Source organism: Passer domesticus, chromosome 31 (assembly GCF_036417665.1).
Source record: "Passer domesticus isolate bPasDom1 chromosome 31, bPasDom1.hap1, whole genome shotgun sequence".
NCBI classification, from domain to species: Eukaryota; Metazoa; Chordata; class Aves; order Passeriformes; family Passeridae; genus Passer; species Passer domesticus.
The window spans coordinates 1,930,649-1,950,722 of NC_087504.1; the positions used below are offsets into that span (position 1 = coordinate 1,930,649).

Sequence of the window (20,074 nt, forward strand, 5' to 3'; positions counted from 1 at the left end):
ATGGGGCTTGGGATGGCGCTGGAGGGAGAAGAGGGAAGCTGAGATTGGGGTGGCCCAAAGAGCAACCCCGAAAGTGGCAGAACGGGAAGCGGTGCTTCCTCTGCCCAGGGTCCCGTGGGCTCCGGGGCAGCGGGAAGTGCCCGGCCCCGGCCGTGGGAACGGCGCTGGTGGCGGTGTCCCAGCCCCTGGCACCGCGGCCAGCCCTGGGGACAGCGGGGACGAGCGCAGCCCGCCGTCCCCCTGCCCTGCTCCGTGCCCGCCACATCTCCAGCGCTCTCATTTCTTGGGAGAAATGCTGCTCACTTCCGAAATGGAAAAGGTTTATTGAAACCTCATCAAAAATACAGCAGAGGATTGAATAGAGAAAATATTACTGAGCAGGGAGGTTTCCCCCACCATGTGCTCATCCACACAATGGAAGTTTCGTCTTTTAACCCTTATTTTCCCCAAAATTTTGTCCATCGACTCCTTTGCAGCCCCTTGGTGGGGTTTAAATCATGATTGGAAGTCAGGGGTTGCCATAGTAACAAGCTGACCCTCCCAAATATCCCAACCCCAGGCCAGTCCTGAAAACAACACAAGGGGGGTAAAACATAACTATAAACCTATAAAACTTCTCATAACATATATATATATATATATAATATTTGCCTTTTAATTGTGGAAGTCAACCATCACATTGCTCATCTGAGTTACACCCCAGGGTGGAATCCTCTCCTGCCATCCTGGTGACTTTTTGGGCTACCTAAAAGCAGAGACTAGACAAAATTAAGGGAATAAAAAAGTGGTTCTATTCACTGACGGGCCTTCAGGTACATGTTGGTACAAAAATTTGGGACAATGGGTGGTGGGTTTTAATTCTTTTTTAAGTTTGGTCCATTTTTGGGTGTAGTCTCTGGGGGGGGGGGCTTCATCTGCCTGAAATGTACCTGAAGGCCTTCAATAAATAAATAAATAAGTTAATTAATTAATCAATTAATGCTTTTTATTCCTTTGATTTTGTCTAGCCTCTGTTTTTAGGTAGCCCAAGAAAGCCCTCATTCAGCACGGCACCCTGGAATTGCTGGAATTCCAGCATGGAATAACCAGGGAGCCCCTTTGGCTCTGCCACGAGGGCTGGAGCAGACCAAGGTCATCCCCACAGCACCTCTCCAGAACATTCCATCTTGATGAGCACCTTGGGATGCTCGGGGTGAAGTGCTGATGGCCACATCCACACCACGGGGTGGAATTCGCCGCGAAAAACGGGAAATTGGGTGGGAAAACGCTGGGGGAAAGGACGAGGAGGGAGTCCAAGCAGCCAGGATGGAGCTGGGGCCCGGTGAGCGGGAGGAAGGGAGGCTGGTCGTGGCTGTGTGCTCAGCAATAGGAAATGCTTTATTAGCTGGGAGTGGTGGAGAGAAGCCAGGCAGGAAGAGGCAGTAATAAGAAACATTTTTTTGACTTCTCCCACATCCAGACCGCAGAAGCAGCTGCCAAACGGCTGCGTTGGACAGCGGGGTGGCCAAGCAGGGCCCTGCAGGCAGGGCAAGGGTGACAATCCCTCCCCCAGCGGGACGGGCACGGCCGTGGGAGCCCCCTGGGTGGCAGCATGGGTGGTGGGAGGGCAGCAGACCCATGAAGATCCTCGGAGCTGGGGCTCAGGAGCAAAGCTGTCCCGGCTGAGGAGGATCCAGGAGCGGGGTCGTGGCCGGGAGAGCCCCACCAGGGCTGGGCAGTGCCAGGGGATCCCGCAGGACCTGGATGCTGGAGGTGAGTGGGGAAGAGCCACGTGCTCCTGGGGTCTGGGGCTTCCCTCCTGGCTGACCCCCCAAATCAGGATTTGGCCTCGTTTCCTTTGTGTTCTGTGGGACAGCAGTGTTGACATCAGGGTTAGAGTGGCTGGAGTTGGGGCCAGGGGCACGAATCAGGGCTCACATCAGTGTGGGGGTAGCAGGATCTGCCCCCAGGTCCTGAAATAGCAAGCAACTGAAGCAGAAAGGCTGGGATGGACATGGGAAAGGGGGAATTTGGGTGTATTTTGAAAAAAACGTGGGGGAAAAGGAGGGAAAGTTGACAGCTCTGCTAGCAAGTGAGCTCCAGCAGCACAGAATGTGCTCAGTGCCCCTCTCTGCACAGCCAAATTCCAGCTCTGCCACAGGAGAGATCCAAATGGTCACTCAGGAGGCTCCATCTCCAAAGCCAAGCTGGGGAGAGCCCCCCATGGAGCCCCTTCCCCATGGAGCCCCTGGAGCCCTCTGAGAGGCCAGGGTGGCCACACTGCCCTGTCCCTGCCCTGCCCGAGGTGACACGGGCATGGCATGCAGGTGCCACCACGGGGAGCCTGAGTGGGTTTGGCTGCTCTCTTGAGTGGATTTTGCTGCTCCCTTGAGTGGGTTTTGTTGCTCTCTTCAGTGGATTTTGCCACTCTCTTGAGTGGATTTTGCTGCTCCCTTAAGTGGATTTTGTTGCTTTCCTGGGTGGATTTTGCCGCTCTCTTGAGTGGGCTTTGCTGCTCCCTTTAATGAATTTTGCTGCTCCCTTTAGTGGATTTTGCTGCTCCCTTTAGTGGGTTTTGCCACTCTCTTGAGTGGATTTTTCTGCTCCCTTTAGTGGATTTTCCTGCTCCCTTCAGTGGATTTTTCTGCTCCCTTTAGTGGGTTTTGCCACTCTCTTGAGTGAATTTTGCTGCTCCCTTTAGTGGATTTTTCTGCTCCCTTTAGTGAATTTTTCTGCTCCCTTGAGTGGCTTTTGCTGCTCATTTAGTGGGTTTTGCTGCTCCCTTGAGTGGATTTTTCTGCTCCCTTTAGTGGATTTTTCTGCTCCCTTTAGTGGATTTTGCTACTTTCTTGAGTGGGTTTTGCTTCTCTCTCCAGTGGATTTTTCTGCTCCCTTTAGTGGGTTTTGCTGCTCCCTTGAGTGATTTTTGCTGCTCTCTGTGTGGTGCACGTTCATGGAGTGGAAGTGCCTGCCAGTGAGAGGGGCTGGGCCGGTGGGTTCTCTGGAGGGTGCACAGAGCCTTGCTCACCTGTGACCCACCTGCAGCTGCAGACAGGGAGAGGAAAACCTTCCCTGTGCCTGGAACCGGGCTGGAGCCTTGGGGTGTGTGGCACAGCTCCTGGCAGCTCTGCCCTGGTGTCCTTCACCCTGGCACTGGCACTGGCACTGGCACTGGCACGAGGGGCTGGGCTGTGTGTGACCGCCTGTGAAAAGGCAGCACAGGGAACTGAGCCCTGAGCCACATCCCGTGGCTAAACCCCCCGTGGGCATCAGGAAGCACAGGGGAAGGTGGAGGAGCTGGGAGTGAGGAGCCTGGCCAAGCTGCCCTGGTAAGAGCAGGGACCCCTGGAGCACCCTGCCCACCCTCAGGGCTGTGCCCAGCCACCCTTCCCTGGACTCCTCTCGCCTCCTGCTCCATTTTCCCTCTGTTTTTCCCTCCATGGGGGTGGTGGGGAAATTCCCCTTCCCTGGGCTTTGCTCCAGCCCCTCGAGCTGCCTCTTGCTCCCAGCCAGACCCAGATCCCATCCCAGAGGTTTCCCCTGGAGTTTTTCCTTCTCCTGATGCTACAAATCCCAGAGAATTTAAATAAGAATAATAAAACAGCACCCAGGCAGGCAGGGTGAGATGCTCTGGATGCCAGGAGGGCACGTGAGCTGCAGCTCCTGATGAGAAGGGAGGAAGGAAGGGACAGGGATGGAATGCCAGGACTGGTTTGTGCCATTTCTGAACAGCCTGGGATGTTTTTCCTGTGGGATGCCAGGAGCAGCTCTGGATTAAGGTCTGCTCTCAGTAACAAGGACAATCCATGGGATGTTTTGTACACAGCAGAGTTTGGGTGAGGCCCTGCCTGCTTTGTGTTTCATGGCAAATATCCTGCAGCTGTCTCATGGTTCAGGATTTTGGGGAAGTGGCTCTAGGGAGGGAATTCACCACCTGGGAGGATCAGCTTCCCTTTTAAATCACATATCCTGGAGCTCTCAGGACTGCAGGGAGTGTGGTGCTGGCAGTCAGGAATCAGCTGCCCTGCTCCAGAGGGGCTGAGTTTTAAAATAAAGACGATCCTAGTTCAGATCTGGGAGAGTTGGGATTTTAATATAAAGCAGATCCTAGCCCAGCTCTGGGAGAGTTGGGATTTTAAAATAAAGCAGATCCTAGCCCAGCTCTGGGAGAGTTGGGATTCGAAAACAAAGCAGGTCCTAGCCCAGATCTGGGGGAGTTGGGATTTTAAAACCAAGCAGATCCCGGCCCAGCTCTGGGAAAGTTGGGATTTTAAAATAAAGCTGATCCAGATGTGGGAGAGCTGGGATTTTAAAATAAAGCAGATCCTAGCCCAGGTTTAGGAGAGTTGGGATTTAAAAATAAAGCTGATCCTAGCCCAGGTTTAGGAGAGTTGGGGTTTTAAAATAAAGAAAATCCTATCCCAGATCTGGGGGGGTTGGGATTTCAAGCTGATCCTAGCCCAGCTCTGGGAGAGTTTAGATTTTAAAATAAAGCAGATCCCAGCCCAGGTTTGGAGGAGTTGGGATTTTAAAATAAAGCTGATCCTGGCCCAGCTCTGGGGGAGTTGGGATTTTAAAATAAAGCAGATCCTAGCCCAGGTTTAGGAGAGTTGGGATTTTAAAACAAAGCAGATCCTGGCCCAGGTTTAGGAGAGTGGGGATTTTAAAACAAAGCAGATCCTAGCCCAGGTTTAGGAGAGTTGGGATTTTAAAACAAAGCAGATCCTGGCCCAGCCGAGGGTCGGAAGGACCAGCCTGGCATCACTCCTCCACCATCCCCAGGACCCAGGATCTGCTCTCTGTTTCCTCCCCTCAAACCACATCCAAGTGAGTTATTTTGGGAGGAAAAGCCCGCTTTCCAGCAGGGCTGGAGGCTGCCGGCTCAGCCACGTCCGCGTGTGCGCTCCCGAGGGCCGGCCTTGCGTGACTGCGCTTCCCCATCAAGGCCAGAATCTAAACAATCTTGATTCCTGTCCCAGCAGCCCTGGGCTGGGCTCTTCAATTGCAGGAAACGGAGCCTTTGGCGTGTTTATGTCGGGAACACGAAGAATGAGGCCAGGAGGGGCCGGGGCCTGCGGCCGCGCGGCGAGGCGGGGGGCAGCGGGGGGACGGCCGTGTTTGCCTTGGCAGAAATGTCTCTTTCACAGGGAGAAAAAAAAAAAAAAGGAAGATTAAAAATAGCCAAACTTCCCCCAAAGGCTCGGCGAGGAATTTTTGGCTGTCCCAGCACCTCTGTTTGTGTCATTGATAAGCTGCGCACAAAAGCAGCCCCAGGAGGGAGACCCTGCCCGTGGCGTGGGCTGCTCGTGTTGTGGGGGGTTTGGGCTCCATCCCAAACTCAGGTTTTCTAAAATCTGGGATCCCCAGAAGTGCTGTGCCACCATCAGGGCTGCCAAGGCCATGGGAGCTGTGTTTTTATGGAGCAGGAGCCCTGGGAACAGCGGGAAGTTATTGTATTTATGGGGTGCCTTGACGTGGGAAGGAACGTCCTTCTCAGAAGGCTAATTTATTATTTTATCATAATATATTAAAGAATACTAAACTATACTAAAGAATACGGAAAGGATACTTAAAGAATGCTAAAAAGATAATAATGAAAACTTGTGACTCTCTCCAGAGCCCCAACACACCTTGACCTGATGTGAATTGTTTTGACTCATTGATTGGCCAAAGAGTCAAAACAAATCACATCAGAAACCCAATGAAACAATCAACTGTTGGATAAAAATCTCCAAACACATTCCCCACTCCCTCCCAGGAGGGAGACCCTGCCCGTGGCGTGGGCTGCTCGTGGTGTGGGGGATTTGGGCTCCATCCCAGACTCAGGTTTTCCAAAATCTGGGATCCCCAGCAGTGCTGTGGCACCATCAGGGCTGCCAAGGCCACGGGACCTGTGTTTTTATGGAGCAGGCACCCTATGAACAGTGGGAAGTTATTGTATTTATGGGGTGCCCTGATGCAGGAAGGAATGATGAACTGACTCTGTGTTCTTAGAAAGCTAATTTATTATTTTATGATACTATATTATATTAAAGAATACTAAACTATACTAAAGAATACAGAAAGGATACTTACAGAATATTAAAAAGATAATAATGAAATTTGTGACTCTCTCTAGAGTCACACACATCTTGACTTTGATTGGCCAAAGAGTCGAAACAATTCACATCAGAAACCCAATGAAACAACCACCTGTGGGAAAACAATCTCCAAACACATTCCAAAGCAGCAAAACACAGGAGAAGTAAATCAGATAATTATTGTTTTCCTTTTTCTCTGAGGCTTCTCAGCTTCCCAGGAGAAAAACCCTGAAATTGTGAATATATCAGGAAGGGCCAGTGTGGGGATCACAGGGAGAAAAGAAGGAGCTGGGGCTGCATGGACGTGGCAGGGCCTGGTTCCAGCACATTCCTGGGCCCTGTGGGGCCACGAGTGGCACCCCATGCCATGGCAGGGAGGTCCCCAGAGCTTGGGAGGTCCCGGGATGTGTTCTCAGGAAGGGCCATGCCCAGGATGTCCGGAGCCAAACATCCCACCTCGCTGTGTCTGTGCCTGCCCCCCTCCCTTCCCAAAGCCCCCGGGGGTGGGGATGGGCCCTGGGGGGGCAGGGGCTGCTCTGACCCCTCTTCTGTCCCCAGGATGAAGCCGTGTGGGGCCGGTGGCCGGGTGGTGCTGGCGCTGATGACCCTGTCCCTCGGCTTCGCCGCCGGTGAGTGCCAATGCAGCGGGGTGGCAGCAGGTTAAAATGAACCTTTTTTATGCTTTTTGGGAGCATCTCTGCTGAAAATAAAAGCCAGGGAGGAAGCTGGGCTCCTCAGGGACTGTGCTACCCCCCTGTGGTACGGTGAGCCATCCTCCAGAGAGGATCTCAGCTTAATTAATTGTGGTTGATCGAGCGCTTTGCTGTCACCGGAGGGGAGATGGGGAAAGGCTGGTACCACACACTAAAAATGTGGGTTTTCCCAGGGTGGTGGTGAGGATGATGATGCTGGTGGTGGTGGTGGGAAGCAGAAGGAGCTGCTCAGCATCCCAGGGGAGCACCAGGTGACCTGGGACAGATCCAGGCTGGGTGCTCGTGCAGGGAGGTCCAGGGAGGAGCAGCAGAGCTCACTGGGGGATGATTCTCCACCGAGTCCCTGTTCTGTCCACGGGGCCACCAACCCCAAACCGGCCCCAGCAGCACCCCACAGCACCAGGCAGCCTTTGGGCAGGGGGACAGGAATGCAGGATGGCCACCACAGCCATCCCCTCGCTGTCCCCTCGCTGTCCCCTCACCACCGGATGTCTGGCTGCCCTCATGCTGAACTCCCTGATTCCAGGAGGGATATTTTCTGTGCAAAAGGGCAGGGCTAAATTAGGAATTTGGGAGTGTGGCTGCCATCTGAGCCACTCTGGCACAGGAAAGTGTCTTCAGGGAAGTCAGGAAAAACTCCAGGAAAGACCCTGGGTTTGGCAGCCAGCTCCCAAAACACCCACGGGGAAGGCACTGGCTGAGTTTGGGGCTTTTGATCTCCCCCCAGGCTCCCACAGGTCCCTTGTCCCCTGGGATTTTGTGGGCAGGATGTGACTCTGTGTGTTGCAAACCGGTGCATCCCAGTTAATCCCAGCTGCTGGGCTGGATGCCCAGTCCATCCCATGGAGCCTCTTGGGGGTGTGGGAACAGGGGACCCCCAGGTTCAGGGCTGGGAGTTGGAGCCCAGCTGGGAGCTGGTGATTTTCTGGGAGGTGCCAGGATGGGCTCCTTGTACTGAGCACCCACATCAGCCTTCCCTCCTTCTCTGATGGTCCCAGGCTGCCCATTCTCAAAATTTGGAGCCTTTAGGAGAATGTCCCTGTCCCCAAAGCCACCAAAGCTCCCGGGTGGGCAGTGGGGTGACCCTGTGGCACAACGTGTCCCCTCCTGGTGCCCGCAGAGGAGCTGCTGTGCGCCTGTGACGTGCCCCACTGCAGCCAGCCCAACTGCACGGGCAAGGTGTGCTTCGTCAGCAAGAGGAGGGAGGAGGGCACCATCACCCAGCACCGGGGCTGCTTCTCCCAGAACATTCTGGAGCACTGCCACACGCCCGTGACGGAGCAGTACGGCATGAGGTGCTGCAACTTCCACATGTGCAACGCCAACATGGAGATCTACCTGCAAGGTACAGGGGGCAGGGGGCAGGGGATGAGCTGCTCACGCAGCTGGAGATGTGGTTGGGTCTCAAGATTGTCCTTGCTCAGCACCTGCAGAGCCACCCCAGTGTCCCTGCTTGGGGTGTGCCTGCAGAGCTGCCATCCCTGGGGTTGATCCCTGCCACCGTCATGTTTTCTGGAAAAATCTCCTTGCCCAGGGTTTTCTCCTGGGAAGCTGAGAAAAAGGAAAACAATATTATCTGATTTGCTTCTCCTGTGTTTTGCTGCTTTGGAATGTGTTTGGAGATTGTTTACCAGCTGGTAATTGTTTCATTTTTTTCATGTGAATTGTTTTGACTTAATGACCAATCACAGTCAGGCTGTGTCGGGACTCTGGAAGGAGTCACGAGTTTTTCATTGGTATCTTTAAGCCCTCTGTAAGTATCCTTTCTCTATTCTTTAGTATAGTTTATTTTAGTATTCTTTAATATAATACAGATCATAAAATAATAAATTAGCCTTCTAAGAACATGGAGCCAGATTCATCATCTGAAAATACCATAGATCCACTCTCCCCCCGGTCCAAGCCCAAACCCCTCCACCCTCCCAGGTCCACCCTCACGTTTCCATCCCTCATTTTCTATTTGCAGGGACCCCCACGGCAGGGAGGAAGGATGACTCTGACTCCATGTTCTAAGAAGACTAATTTCTTATTTTATAATACTATATTATATTAAAGAATACTGAACTATACTAACTAAAGAAGACAGAAAGGATATTTACAGAATGCTAAAAAGATAATAATGAAAACTCGTGACTCTTTCCAGAGTCTTGACACAGCTTGGCCCTGATTGGGCAAAGAGACAAAAAATTCACACCAGAATCCAACCAACCATTGGATTAATGATTGGATCCACATGGATCTACATTAAATGATCACCTATGGGTAAACAATCCCCACACACCTTCCACATGAGCAAAACACAGGAGAAGCAAATGAAATAATAACTGTTTTCCTTTTTCTCTGAGGCTTCTCAGAGAATCCTGGGCAAAGGGATTTTTTCACAGAATGTGAAAGCCACACTCTCGTTTCCCCCACCCAGGAGAAGATGCCCTGGTGAAGACACCGTCCCTTCCCAACCTCCTGCTGATGATCTTCGTCCCGCTGCTCTCCCTCCTCGTCCTCGCGGCGCTCGCGGCGCTCTTCTGCTGGAAGGTGGCCCAGCACCGCCACAAGCACAGCGACTTTGGTGACACTGACCTCATGCTGAAGGCTTCCATGATGGGAGACAGCACCTTGGAGGTGGGTGAGCTCCGTGAGGGACCCTCAGTGTCCCCAAGGTATGTGGGGGGGGATGGCCACCAGGCTGACCCCGTGGCCACGCTCTTTGCACAGGACCTGCTGAACGACGACTGCACCACGGGCAGTGGCTCTGGGCTGCCTTTCCTTGTGCAGAGGACGGTGGCTCGGCAGATCACCCTCATGGAGTGCGTGGGTAAGGAGAGGAGGCGGCCCCAGCCACCCCCAGACCCAGCTGTGTCAGCCAAAACACAGCAGCAACCCTGTCTTAGTTTGAAAAGTCAGATTGTCTGCTAAGGAAGGCAGGAGCCCCCCCTGAAATGGAAAATGTAAAGCCCCTCCCTCTGAATTGTTATAATTTTGAAATTAAGGGGCTCTCAGGCAAAGATATGGGAGCAGGATTAACAGTTCTTTATTAGGGAATAAAAATAAAATAAAATAAAATAAAATAAAATAAAATAAAATAAAATAAAATAAAATAAAATAAAATAAAATAAAGTAAAATAAAATAAAATAAAATAAAATAAAATAAAATAAAATAAAATAAAATAAAATAAAATAAAATAAAATATGCAGTAATAGAAACAACACTGCCAGAGTGAGAGCAGCCCTGTCCCCCTGTGGGTCAGGGTGGTGGCACGGTCCCATCCCATGGGGGCTCAGCCCTCCTGCAGTGCCAGCTGTGCTTCTGCTGGAGCAGGGATCCTGCACAAGGCTGCAGTTTTCCTCTGCAGCTCCAGGGCTGCTGCAGATGGGCCTGCTCTCCCTCTGGGAATGCAGGGCAGGAGAAAGCTGCTCCTCTGGGAATGCAGTGGGCAAAGGCTGCTGGGCTGTGCCAGGCTCAGATTGTGTCCAGGTAGGAATGTTTGAAATATCAGATTGTATCCAGGCAGGAATGTTTGAAATCTCAGATTGTATCCAGGCAGGAATGTTTGAAATCTCAGATTGTATCCAGGCAGGAATGTTTGAAATCTCAGATTGTATCCAGGCAGGAATGTTTGAAATCTCAGATTCTATCCAGGTAGGAATGCTTGGCTCCTCCCCTGGGTGGAGCATCTCCCAATGGGATGATGGAATTGTATCAGCCATGCAGGGACACTCACTGGCCATGAACAGAAGATAATTAATAATTAATGGCCCATTAACACATGGTAATTAATAATTAATAGCCCATTAACAGGAGATATCTCCTGGAGGGAGGATTGGTTGTGGCAGAGATAAAGAAAACTGCCCAGTGAGCAGTAGATAATCCCCCACCTCTAACAGATGGCAAATAGAATTCACACATTACTTCACAATTTAGGACAAACCCCAAATTCTTCCCCTGTCCTGCTGCTGGGGAGGGAGGGAGCAGCTGGGTGGGTGAGGGGACGTTGGCCAAGGAGCCCCGTGCTGCTCCAGGGCTCTCCCAGATGGGATCCAGGTGCCCACACTGGCTCCTGGGGGCACTGCGTGATGCTGTGGCACGGCTGTGGCAGGTAAAGGGCGCTACGGCGAGGTGTGGCGGGGCGTGTGGCACGGCGAGAGCGTGGCTGTCAAGATCTTCTCCTCCCGGGACGAGCAGTCGTGGTTCCGTGAGACAGAGATCTACAACACCGTCCTCCTCCGGCACGACAACATCCTGGGTGAGCAGCAGGGCTGGGGAGAGGGGCAGCTGAGGGGTGGGTCCCTGATCCCAGGAGTTTCCTGTGATCCCAGTTGTTTCCTGTGATCCTAAGTGTTTACCGGGGTCCCAGGTGTCTCTGCCTCTCCCTGATTCCAGGTGTTTCCCATGATCCTTGATCCCAGGTGTTTCCCAGGTGCTTCCCAGGATCCCAGGTGTTTTCCATGATCCCAAGTATTTTCCAGCTCTTTCCCAGGGTCCCAGGTGTTTCCCAGGTGTTTTCCAGGATCCCAGGTGTTTCCCAGGGTCTGTGTCCCAGGTGTTTCCCAGGTTTCCTGATCCCAGGTGTTTCCCAGGTGTTTCCCAGGATCCCAGGTGTTTCCCAGGGGCTGTGTCCCCAGATGTTTTCCAGGTGTTTCTCAGGATCCCAGGTGTTTCCCAGGTGTTTCCCAGCTGTTTCTCAGGATCCCAGGTGTTTCTCCCTGTCCCTGATGCCAGGTGTTTCCCAGGATCTGTGTCCCCAGATGTTTTCCAGGTGTTTCCCAGGTGTTTCTCAGGATCCCAGGTGTTTCCCATGATCCCAGATGTTTCCCAGAGTCCCAGGTGTTTCCCATGGTCCCTGATCCCAGGTGTTTCTGAGAGTCTGTGTCCCCAGGTGTTTTCCCAGGATGCCAGGTGTTTCCCAGGTGTTTCCCCAGGATCTCAGGTGTTTCCCAGGTGTTTCTCCTTGCCCCTGATCCCAGGTATTTCCCAGGTGTTTCTCCTTGCCCCTGATCCCAGGTGTTTCCCAGGTGTTTCCCAGCTGTTTCTCAGATGTTTCCCAGGTGCTTCCCAGCTGTTTTCCATGATCCCAGGTGTTTCCCTAGGTGTTTCCCAGGGTCCCAGGTGTTTCCCAGGTGTCTCCCAGGTGTCTCCCAGGTGTCTCCCAGGTTCCCTGATCCCAGGTGTTTCCCATGATCCCAGGTGTTTCCCAGGTGCTTCCCAGGTGCTTCCCAGCTGTTTCCCAGCTGTTTTCCATGATCCCAGGTCTTTCCCCAGGTGTTTCCCAGGGTCCGAGGTGTTTCCCAGGTGTTTCTCCCTGCCTGTGAGCCCTGGTGTCTCCCAGGTGTTTCCCAGGTGTTTCTCCTTGCCCCTGATCCCAGGTGTTTCCCAGGTGTTTCCCAGCTGTTTCTCAGATGTTTCCCAGGTGCTTCCCAGCTGTTTTCCATGATCCCAGGTGTTTCCCTAGGTGTTTCCCAGGGTCCCAGGTGTTTCCCAGGTGTCTCCCAGGTGTCTCCCAGCTGTTTCCCAGCTGTTTTCCATGATCCCAGGTCTTTCCCCAGGTGTTTCCCAGGGTCCGAGGTGTTTCCCAGGTGTTTCTCCCTGCCTGTGAGCCCTGGTGTCTCCCAGGTGTTTCCCAGCTGTTTCCCATGTGTTTTCCATGATCCCAGGTGTTTCCCAGGTGATTCCTAGGTGCTTCCCAGGTGTTTCTCCCTGGCCCTGACCCCAGCCGTTTCCCCCTGGCCAGGTTTCATCGCCTCTGACATGACCTCCAGGAACTCGAGCACGCAGCTCTGGCTCATCACGCACTACCACGAGAACGGCTCCCTCTACGACTACCTGCAGAGGACAGCCCTGGACGTGGACACCTGCCTGGGCCTGGCCTCCTCCATCATCTGCGGCCTCGTCCACCTCCACGTGGAGATCTTTGGCACGCAGGGCAAACCTGCCATCGCCCACCGCGACCTGAAGAGCAGGAACATCCTGGTGAAAAGCAACCGGCAGTGCTGCATCGCAGACCTGGGTGAGACAGAGGGGTGAGGTGTGGTACCCCAGGGGTGAGGTACCTCAGAGATGTGGTACTCCAGGGACGTGATAGGTACCCCAGGGATGTGGTACCCCGGGAGTGAGGTACCCCAGGGATGAGGTACCCTGGGGGTGAGGCACCCCAGGTATGAGGTATCCAGGGATGGGGTATCCAGAGATGTTGTGCTCCAGGGATGAGGAATCCAGGAGTGTGGTACCCAGGGGATGAGGTATCCCAAGGGTGAGGTACCCCAGGGGTGAGGTACCCCAGGGATGTGGCACTTATGGGTGTGAAACCCCAGGGCAGTGATACCCAGGGCTGCAGCACCCAAGGGCACCCAGGGGTGTAATACCCCAGTGATGTGGTACCCCGGGGGTGAGGTACCCCAAGGATGAGGTATCCAGGGATGGGGTATCTAGGGGTGTGGTACCCCAGAGATGAGGTATCCAGGGGTGTGATACCCTGGGGATGTGGTGCCCCAGGGATGAGGTACCCCAGGGGTGTGGTACTCAAGGAATGAGATACCCCGAGGATGTGGTATCCAGGGGTATGGTACCCCAGACCTGTGGTACCCCAGGGATAAGGTACCCCAAGGATGAGGTACCCCAGGGACGAGGAATCCAGGGGGGTGGTACCCCAGGGATGAGGTATCCAGAGATGTAATACCCCAGGGATGAGTAATCCAGGGGTGTGGTACCCCAGTGATGTGGTACCCCAGACGTGTGGTACCCCAGGGATAAGGCACCCCGAGGATGGGGTATCCAGGGGTGTGGTACCCCCAGTCATGTGGTACCCTGGAGATGAGGCACCCCAGGGATGAGGTATTCAGGGATGAGGGACCCTGGGGATGACATGCCCCAGGGATGTGGTACCTCATGGATGAGGTACCCCAGAGATGAAGAATCCAGGGGGGTGGTACCCCAGGGATGATGTACCCTGGGAATGAGATACCCCAGAGGTGAAGTACCCTGGGGATGTGGAACCCCAGGGATGTGGTACTCCAGGGACGTGATACCCCAAGGATGAGGTACCCCAGAAATGAGGTACCCCAGAAATGAGGTACCCCAAGAATGAGGTACCCCAGGGATGTGGTACCCCAGGGATGAGATACTCCGGAGCTGTGGAACCCCAGGGACATGGTGCTCCGGGGTTGTGAAACCCCACAGATGTGATGCTCCAAGGATTGAGGTACCCCGGGGATGGAACATTCCAGGGATGTGATGCCCCAGGGTGGGGGTGCCACAAGGACGTGGCATCCTGGGGTTTTGGCATCTCAGGGATGCCGAGCCCCATGGATGCAGCACCAGCACAGCACTGCTCAGGGCCGGTATCCCAGAATTTTATAGAATTTATGACCTTAAAGTCATCCCAAATGACTCTGTGACCCGTGCCCCCAGGGCTGGCCGTCATGCACTCCCAGGGCAGCGACTACCTGGACATTGGCAACAACCCCCGCGTGGGCACCAAGCGCTACATGGCCCCGGAGGTGCTGAGCGAGCAGATCCGCACCGACTGCTTCGAGTCCTACAAGAAGACAGACATCTGGGCCTACGGGCTGGTGCTCTGGGAGATCACCCGGAGAACGGTGGTGAACGGTGAGCAGCTCCCGGCCGCCGGCCCCGCTCGCTCCCGGCTCCCCGCGAGGCTCCGCGCCCGCTCCCTCCTTCCCTCCTTTTCTTGTTCCTTTTTTTTTTTTTTTCCTCCCCTTTCCTTCGCCCAGAAGATTAGCTGTAAATTATAAACACTGTAATCTAGTGTCAGCACCCGGCTCCCTGATTAAAGGGCCCATTAGGCTCAATCAGTGCTTTGTTTGTTCAGCGCTGATTAGAAAACAAGCGGCTTCAAGCGCTGCCTGGAAAGCGGCCACGGCCGGGACCTCCGGCCGCAGGGCTTGGCTCGGGAACTCCGCACTGGGACAAGGGGAAGGGTCCCCCCGAGCTGGGGATGAACCGAATTTGGGCTGCTTGGCCAGCGCTGCTCATCACGGCGAAGTCCATTTAAACATTAATTAAATGGTGGCCGCTGGCGGGAGGGTCCCCCCAGGGGCAGTCTGGCCGGGATAATCTCATTTACGCCCCCAGGGCTCCCTCGGATTACACATTTACTCCGAATTACCCCAGCCTTGCGCAGGAATGACCTTCAGCCGGCTGGGTTTAACCCTTCCAGGACCCCTCACTCTCCAGGACAGCTTCAGGGTATTGGGGATGGGGAACTCCAGGGGACCCCGAGGTTTTGGGGTCATTCTTTGGGGTGCAGGGAGCTGCTGGGGGCTCGAGGCTTCCCAGAGCCATTAAATCCCACGAGGACACGGACATATGCGAGCGTTAAACCGAGATTAGCTGGGCCAGCTGGCAGGCTGACCACCAGGGGCTGCGTGGAGGTGGCCGCAGTGCCAAGGGCTGCTGTCGGTGCTGGAGCTGATGGTTTTTCGTGGTGGGGCTGGTGCTGGGCTGGTGCCAGGGCTGCAGCTGGTGCTGGAGCCACCGGTGGTGCCAGAGCCAGCTGCCAGCACCCCGTGTGCCCAGGAGAGGCACATCCCACGGGGATGCTGCAGGGAGCAGCTCAGCCGTGCCCACGACTGAAATATGGAGCTCCTCGAGCCAGGTCTCATAAACTCCTGGAGATTTATTTCACACTCGAGATAGCTCAGCTACCTCAGATGGCATAAAATCAGCAGGATGGTTTCTGCGGTGGTGCTGAAAACAGAAAAGTTTTAATAAAAGGCAAAATAACAAAGCTCTTTACAGAGAATAACCAAGCCAGGTGCAAAAGGTTCTTGCTAAAACCTCACAAAAGCAATTAGTTCCTTTGTTCTTTTATTTTTTTATTGAATTGCTCAGGGGAAATTTTTTGGCTGCTGTCCAATTGGCTACCCTTAAATTTGAGGTGAAGTCCCCCAGGTCCTACGCGATGCCTTTTTCACTAATTGAGGAGAGAAACTTCTGGGTTTATTTTCCTTTTTAAGCGGACAAAGGACAGTTTGGTCACTCCGTCAACAGGGGGCACATTCCTACACGTGATGTGCAGGATGAGGATGAGGATGAGGATGGGGTGAGGATGGGGGTGAGGATGGGGTGAGGATGAGGATGGGGGTGAACCCCTCGCTCTCCCCGCCCTCACGCCCCCCCGTCCCGCAGGCATCGTGGAGGAATACCGCCCGCCCTTCTTCGACGCCGTGCCCAGCGACCCCAGCTTCGAGGACATGAAGAAGGTGGTGTGTGTGGACCAGCAGACCCCCGTGATCCCCAACCGCCTCTTCTCCGACTCGGTGAGTCCCGGGAGGGCCGCTCTCCTCCCACCCATTACTGCCCATTAACCCTCGTATTTATCTTTTTTTTTTTTTGTGCCACCCCCTCAGGTTCTGTCGGCGCTGGCGAAGATCATGAAGGAGTGCTGGTACCAGAGCCCCTCGGCCCGTCTCACCGCCCTGCGCATTAAAAAGACGTTGAAGAAGCTGAGCAATTCCGTGGAGAAGCCAAAACTGGAGCAGTGAGTGCCGGGAACCGGACACCGGAGCCACTGGCGGGCGGCACCGGGGACGGCATGGCTCCGGTCACCGAGGGGATTCGCTCACAGCTCCCGCCTCTCCCACTCCTCCTTCGAGCCGGTTGAATTTGCGAGCACGAAAAAAATAGAAAAAAAAAAAAAAGAAAACGAAACCCAAACACCAAAGGAGGAATCTTCCACCCGGCCATAAAAATATCCCTGGATCCGTCACCCGACACCGGCGCGTCTCGCTGCGCCGACAGGGACGGCAGCTGCTCGCCCACCCCGAGTGGCACCGGTGGCAGAACCCCCCCAGCCCCCGGGGCACCCACCCAGCGCCGGGAGCTGCCCGGACCCGCCCGCCGGCGCTGGCAGCGGCAGGAATTCCCCGGCACGGCCGCTAAAGGAGGGATGGGTTTCGCTAGCAAAGGGTGGCACAAGGGCAGCACCCACCCTGGGCAAGCCGGATCCGCAGCCTGGATTGTGGCGATCCCAAAAATGAGGAGCTGGCGGCGTCCAGAGTGATCCAGAGCATCAGTGTGGGGGTCCCGTGGTGATCCAGCCCTGGGGGGAGACGTCAAAAAATCATTTGGGATGATTTTTACGCTCATCGGTTCCAGCAGCCAGCATCCCCCTTGCCAAAGAAGTGCCCTCTTGGCTCTTTGTCAATATTTTGGTGTTTTGGCTCGGCCAGCTTCATCCTGCGTTGCTCCTCGCCATCCCAAAATCCACCCCATGCTTGGAGATGTTTGGACATGACCAGGACGGGACGTTCAGCAGAACCAGCTTTGCCACATAACTATTTAATTATTAAGATTTAATATATTTAATAAAGTGTAAAGCTATTTTATCACCTAAGAGGTGCCCAAGCTCCCGTGCTGGGCATGGGCACCACGGCAGGATGGGTCTGGGCACCCCTGCCTGGCTCAATTTAGGGTTTCAGCTCCAAACTTGGTCTGTGCCCAGTTAGAGACTGGGAGGAACTGGGCAGCAAAGGGCAGCTGCTGGTTTTGGGCACGGCATGAGGTTATGGGGGGGCTTGGGTGCTTTAATCGGGGCTTGGAGTGCTCAGCTTGGGGCTTGGGGTGCTCAGCCCAGGGTTTGGGGTGCTCAGCCCAGGGTTTGGGGTGTTCTACCAGGGTTTGGGGTGCTCAGCCCAGGGTTTGGGGTGTTCTACCAGGGTTTGGGGTGCTTAGCCAGGGTTTGGGGTGTTCTACCAGGGTTTGGGGTGCTCAGCCCAGGGTTTGGGGTGTTCTACCAGGGTTTGGGGTGCTTAGCCAGGGTTTGGGGTTCCCTACCAGGGTTTGGAGTGCTCAGTCTGGGATTTGGGGTGTTCTACCAGGGTTTGAGGTGCTCACCCAGGGTTTAGGACGCTCAGCCTGTGTTTTGGAGTGCCCTAAAGAGAGTTTGGGGTGCTCACCCTGTAGTTTGGGGTGTTTACCCAGGGTTTGGGGTGCTTAGCCCATGGTTTGGGGTGCTCAGCCTGTGGTTTGGGGTGCCCTGTTCAGGGTCTGGAGTGCCCTGCCTAGAGGTTGGGGTGCTCAGCCTGTGTTTTGGGATGCCTTACCTGGGGTTTGGGGTGCCCTACCCAGAGTTTGGGGTGCCCAGGCTGTGGTTTGGGGTGCCCTACTCAGGGTATGAGATGCTCAGCCTGTGGTTTGGGGTGATTACCCAGGATTTGGGGTGCTCAGCCTGTGTTTTGGGATGCCTTACCTGGGGTTTGGGGTGCCCTAACCAGGGTTTAGGATGCTCAGATGGTGGTTTGGGGTGCCCAGTCTTGGGCTTGGGTGCCCTACATGGGGTCTGGGATGCTCACCCTGTGGTTTGGGGTGACCTACTCAGGGTTTGGGGTCCTCACCCTGTGCTTTGGGGTGCTTAGCCAGGGTTTGGGGTGCCCTAAGCCAGGGTTTGGGGTGCTCAGTCTGGGATTTGGGGTGTTCTACCAGGGTTTGAGGTGCTTACCCAGGGTTTAGGATGCTCAGCCTGTGGTTTGGGGTGCCCTAACCAGAGTTTGGGATGCTTAGCCCATGGTTTGGGGTGCTCACCCAGGGTTTGGGGTGCCCTGTTCAGGGTCTGGGGTGCCATGCCCGGGTTTGGGACGCCCAGCCCAGGGTGGCTCAGTCCCTACTGCCCCAAGAGGATGGCACACGCACACTCCCACATCAAGCACACACACAAATCATGCTTGCACATATATGACACACACCTGCACATGCATCCTGCACCCCTGCACACACAAATCATGCTTGCACACACAGCACGTGTACACTTGAACACGTTATGAGTGCTTGCACACATGTTGTGCCTGAACACACGCACACCAGGTGTGCTTGAGCACACGTCACGTTTGAATCACACGTGTGCACATGCACCAGGCACAAACAACACCTGAACACATAGATCACACATGTGCACACACATCAGACACGGCTGCACACACAAACAACGCCTGAACACAGACATGACACACTGTGCACACACATCATGTTTGAACACACAGATCACACGTGTGCACACAACATCAGACACAGCTGCACACATTAACACCTGAATACACACATCACACATGTGCACACACATCATGTTTGAACACACACATCACACATGTGCACACACATCAGACACAGCTGCACACATGAACAACACCTGAACACACCAATCACACACTATGCACACACATCATGCTTGAACACACCAATCACACATGTGGACACACCAGACACAGCTGCACACACGAACAATGCCTGAACACATAAATCAAGCACACATGACCACACACATCATGCTTGCACACACGCGTGTGCACACACGCCACGCAGGCCTGAAGATGCACAAATCACCCATGAACACGTGCACACAACTCACACCTGAGCACACGTGATGTGTGCTTGCACAAACACGGCACGGTGTCACAAGCACCCTGTGAATGCACACACAGACACCACGTGTGGTTACAGCACACGTGATTGCACACACACAAATCACACTCGGAAACACGGGTCAGGCGGGCTGACACACTCATCATGTGTGCGCACATCTCACACATAGAAATCACACATATGTCACACACAAAAATGAAATATATCACACAGACATACCATGCACAAAAATCACACACATCTCACACATCATGTACAAAAATGACACACACATATCACACATTTATCTCACACTTATCACACACTTATCACACATAGCTTACACACTTATCACACACATATCTCACAAATATCTTACACACTTATCACACACACCTCTCCTATATCTCACACTTATCACACCCATATCTCACAATTATCACACACATACCTCACACTTATCACACATTTAGCACACACATATCGCACCCATACCCCACCCTTATCTCCCCCTTATCCCACCCTTATCTCCCCTTTATCTCATCCATATCTCCCCCATATCCCCCCCACATCCCCCCCATACCCCACCCTTATCCCCCCCTTATCTTCCCCTTATCTCCCCCATATCCCACCTTTATCTCCCCCTTATCCCACCCTTACCTCCCTCATATCCCCCCCTTATCTCACTCATATCTCCCCCTCATCTCCCCCCCTTATTTCCTTCTTATCTCCCCCATATCTCTCCCATATCCTCCCCTTATCCCACCCTTATCCCCCCCTTGTCTCCCCCATATCCCACCCTCATCTCCCCCTTATCCCACCCTTATCTCATCCATATCCCACCTTTATCCCCCTCTTATCTCCCCTATATCCCACCCTTATCTCCCCCATATCCCCCCTTATCTCACCCGTGTACCCCCCTTATCTCCCCCTTACCCCACCCTTATTCCCCT

The 20,074-nt window shown here is 54.1% G+C and overlaps 1 protein-coding gene and 1 long non-coding RNA gene across 2 annotated transcripts; one reads left to right on the forward strand and one right to left on the reverse strand.

Annotated features, from left to right (window-relative positions):
• Positions 1-1,446: 1,446 nt before the first annotated feature.
• Positions 1,447-16,431, forward strand: ACVRL1 (activin A receptor like type 1). The gene is made up of 10 exons (XM_064401121.1): positions 1,447-1,752; positions 6,618-6,688; positions 7,893-8,117; positions 9,192-9,391; positions 9,485-9,584; positions 10,867-11,013; positions 12,499-12,774; positions 14,175-14,372; positions 15,915-16,045; positions 16,136-16,431. Exons 2-10 carry the CDS (start codon positions 6,619-6,621, stop codon positions 16,268-16,270), a joined length of 1,482 nt encoding a protein of 493 aa, XP_064257191.1. The 5' UTR covers positions 1,447-1,752; position 6,618; the 3' UTR covers positions 16,271-16,431.
• On the reverse strand, positions 16,073-19,648 carry LOC135287889 (uncharacterized). The gene is made up of 2 exons (XR_010351345.1): positions 16,717-19,648; positions 16,073-16,204 (listed from the first exon to the last, which is right to left on the reverse strand). It is a non-coding gene; the product is annotated as an uncharacterized LOC135287889 (long non-coding RNA).
• Positions 19,649-20,074: the final 426 nt, after the last annotated feature.

Excerpts from the sequence above, each read along its gene's own strand:
- ACVRL1 (XM_064401121.1), top strand. The coding sequence starts at position 6,619 with ATGAAGCCGTGTGGGGCCGGTGGCCGGGTGGTGCTGGCGCTGATGACC. Across the intron at positions 9,585-10,866 it reads CACCCTCATGGAGTGCGTGG|GTAAAGGGCGCTACGGCGAG; the intron begins GTAAGGAGAGGA and ends CGGCTGTGGCAG. Across the intron at positions 12,775-14,174 it reads GTGCTGCATCGCAGACCTGG|GGCTGGCCGTCATGCACTCC; the intron begins GTGAGACAGAGG and ends CCGTGCCCCCAG.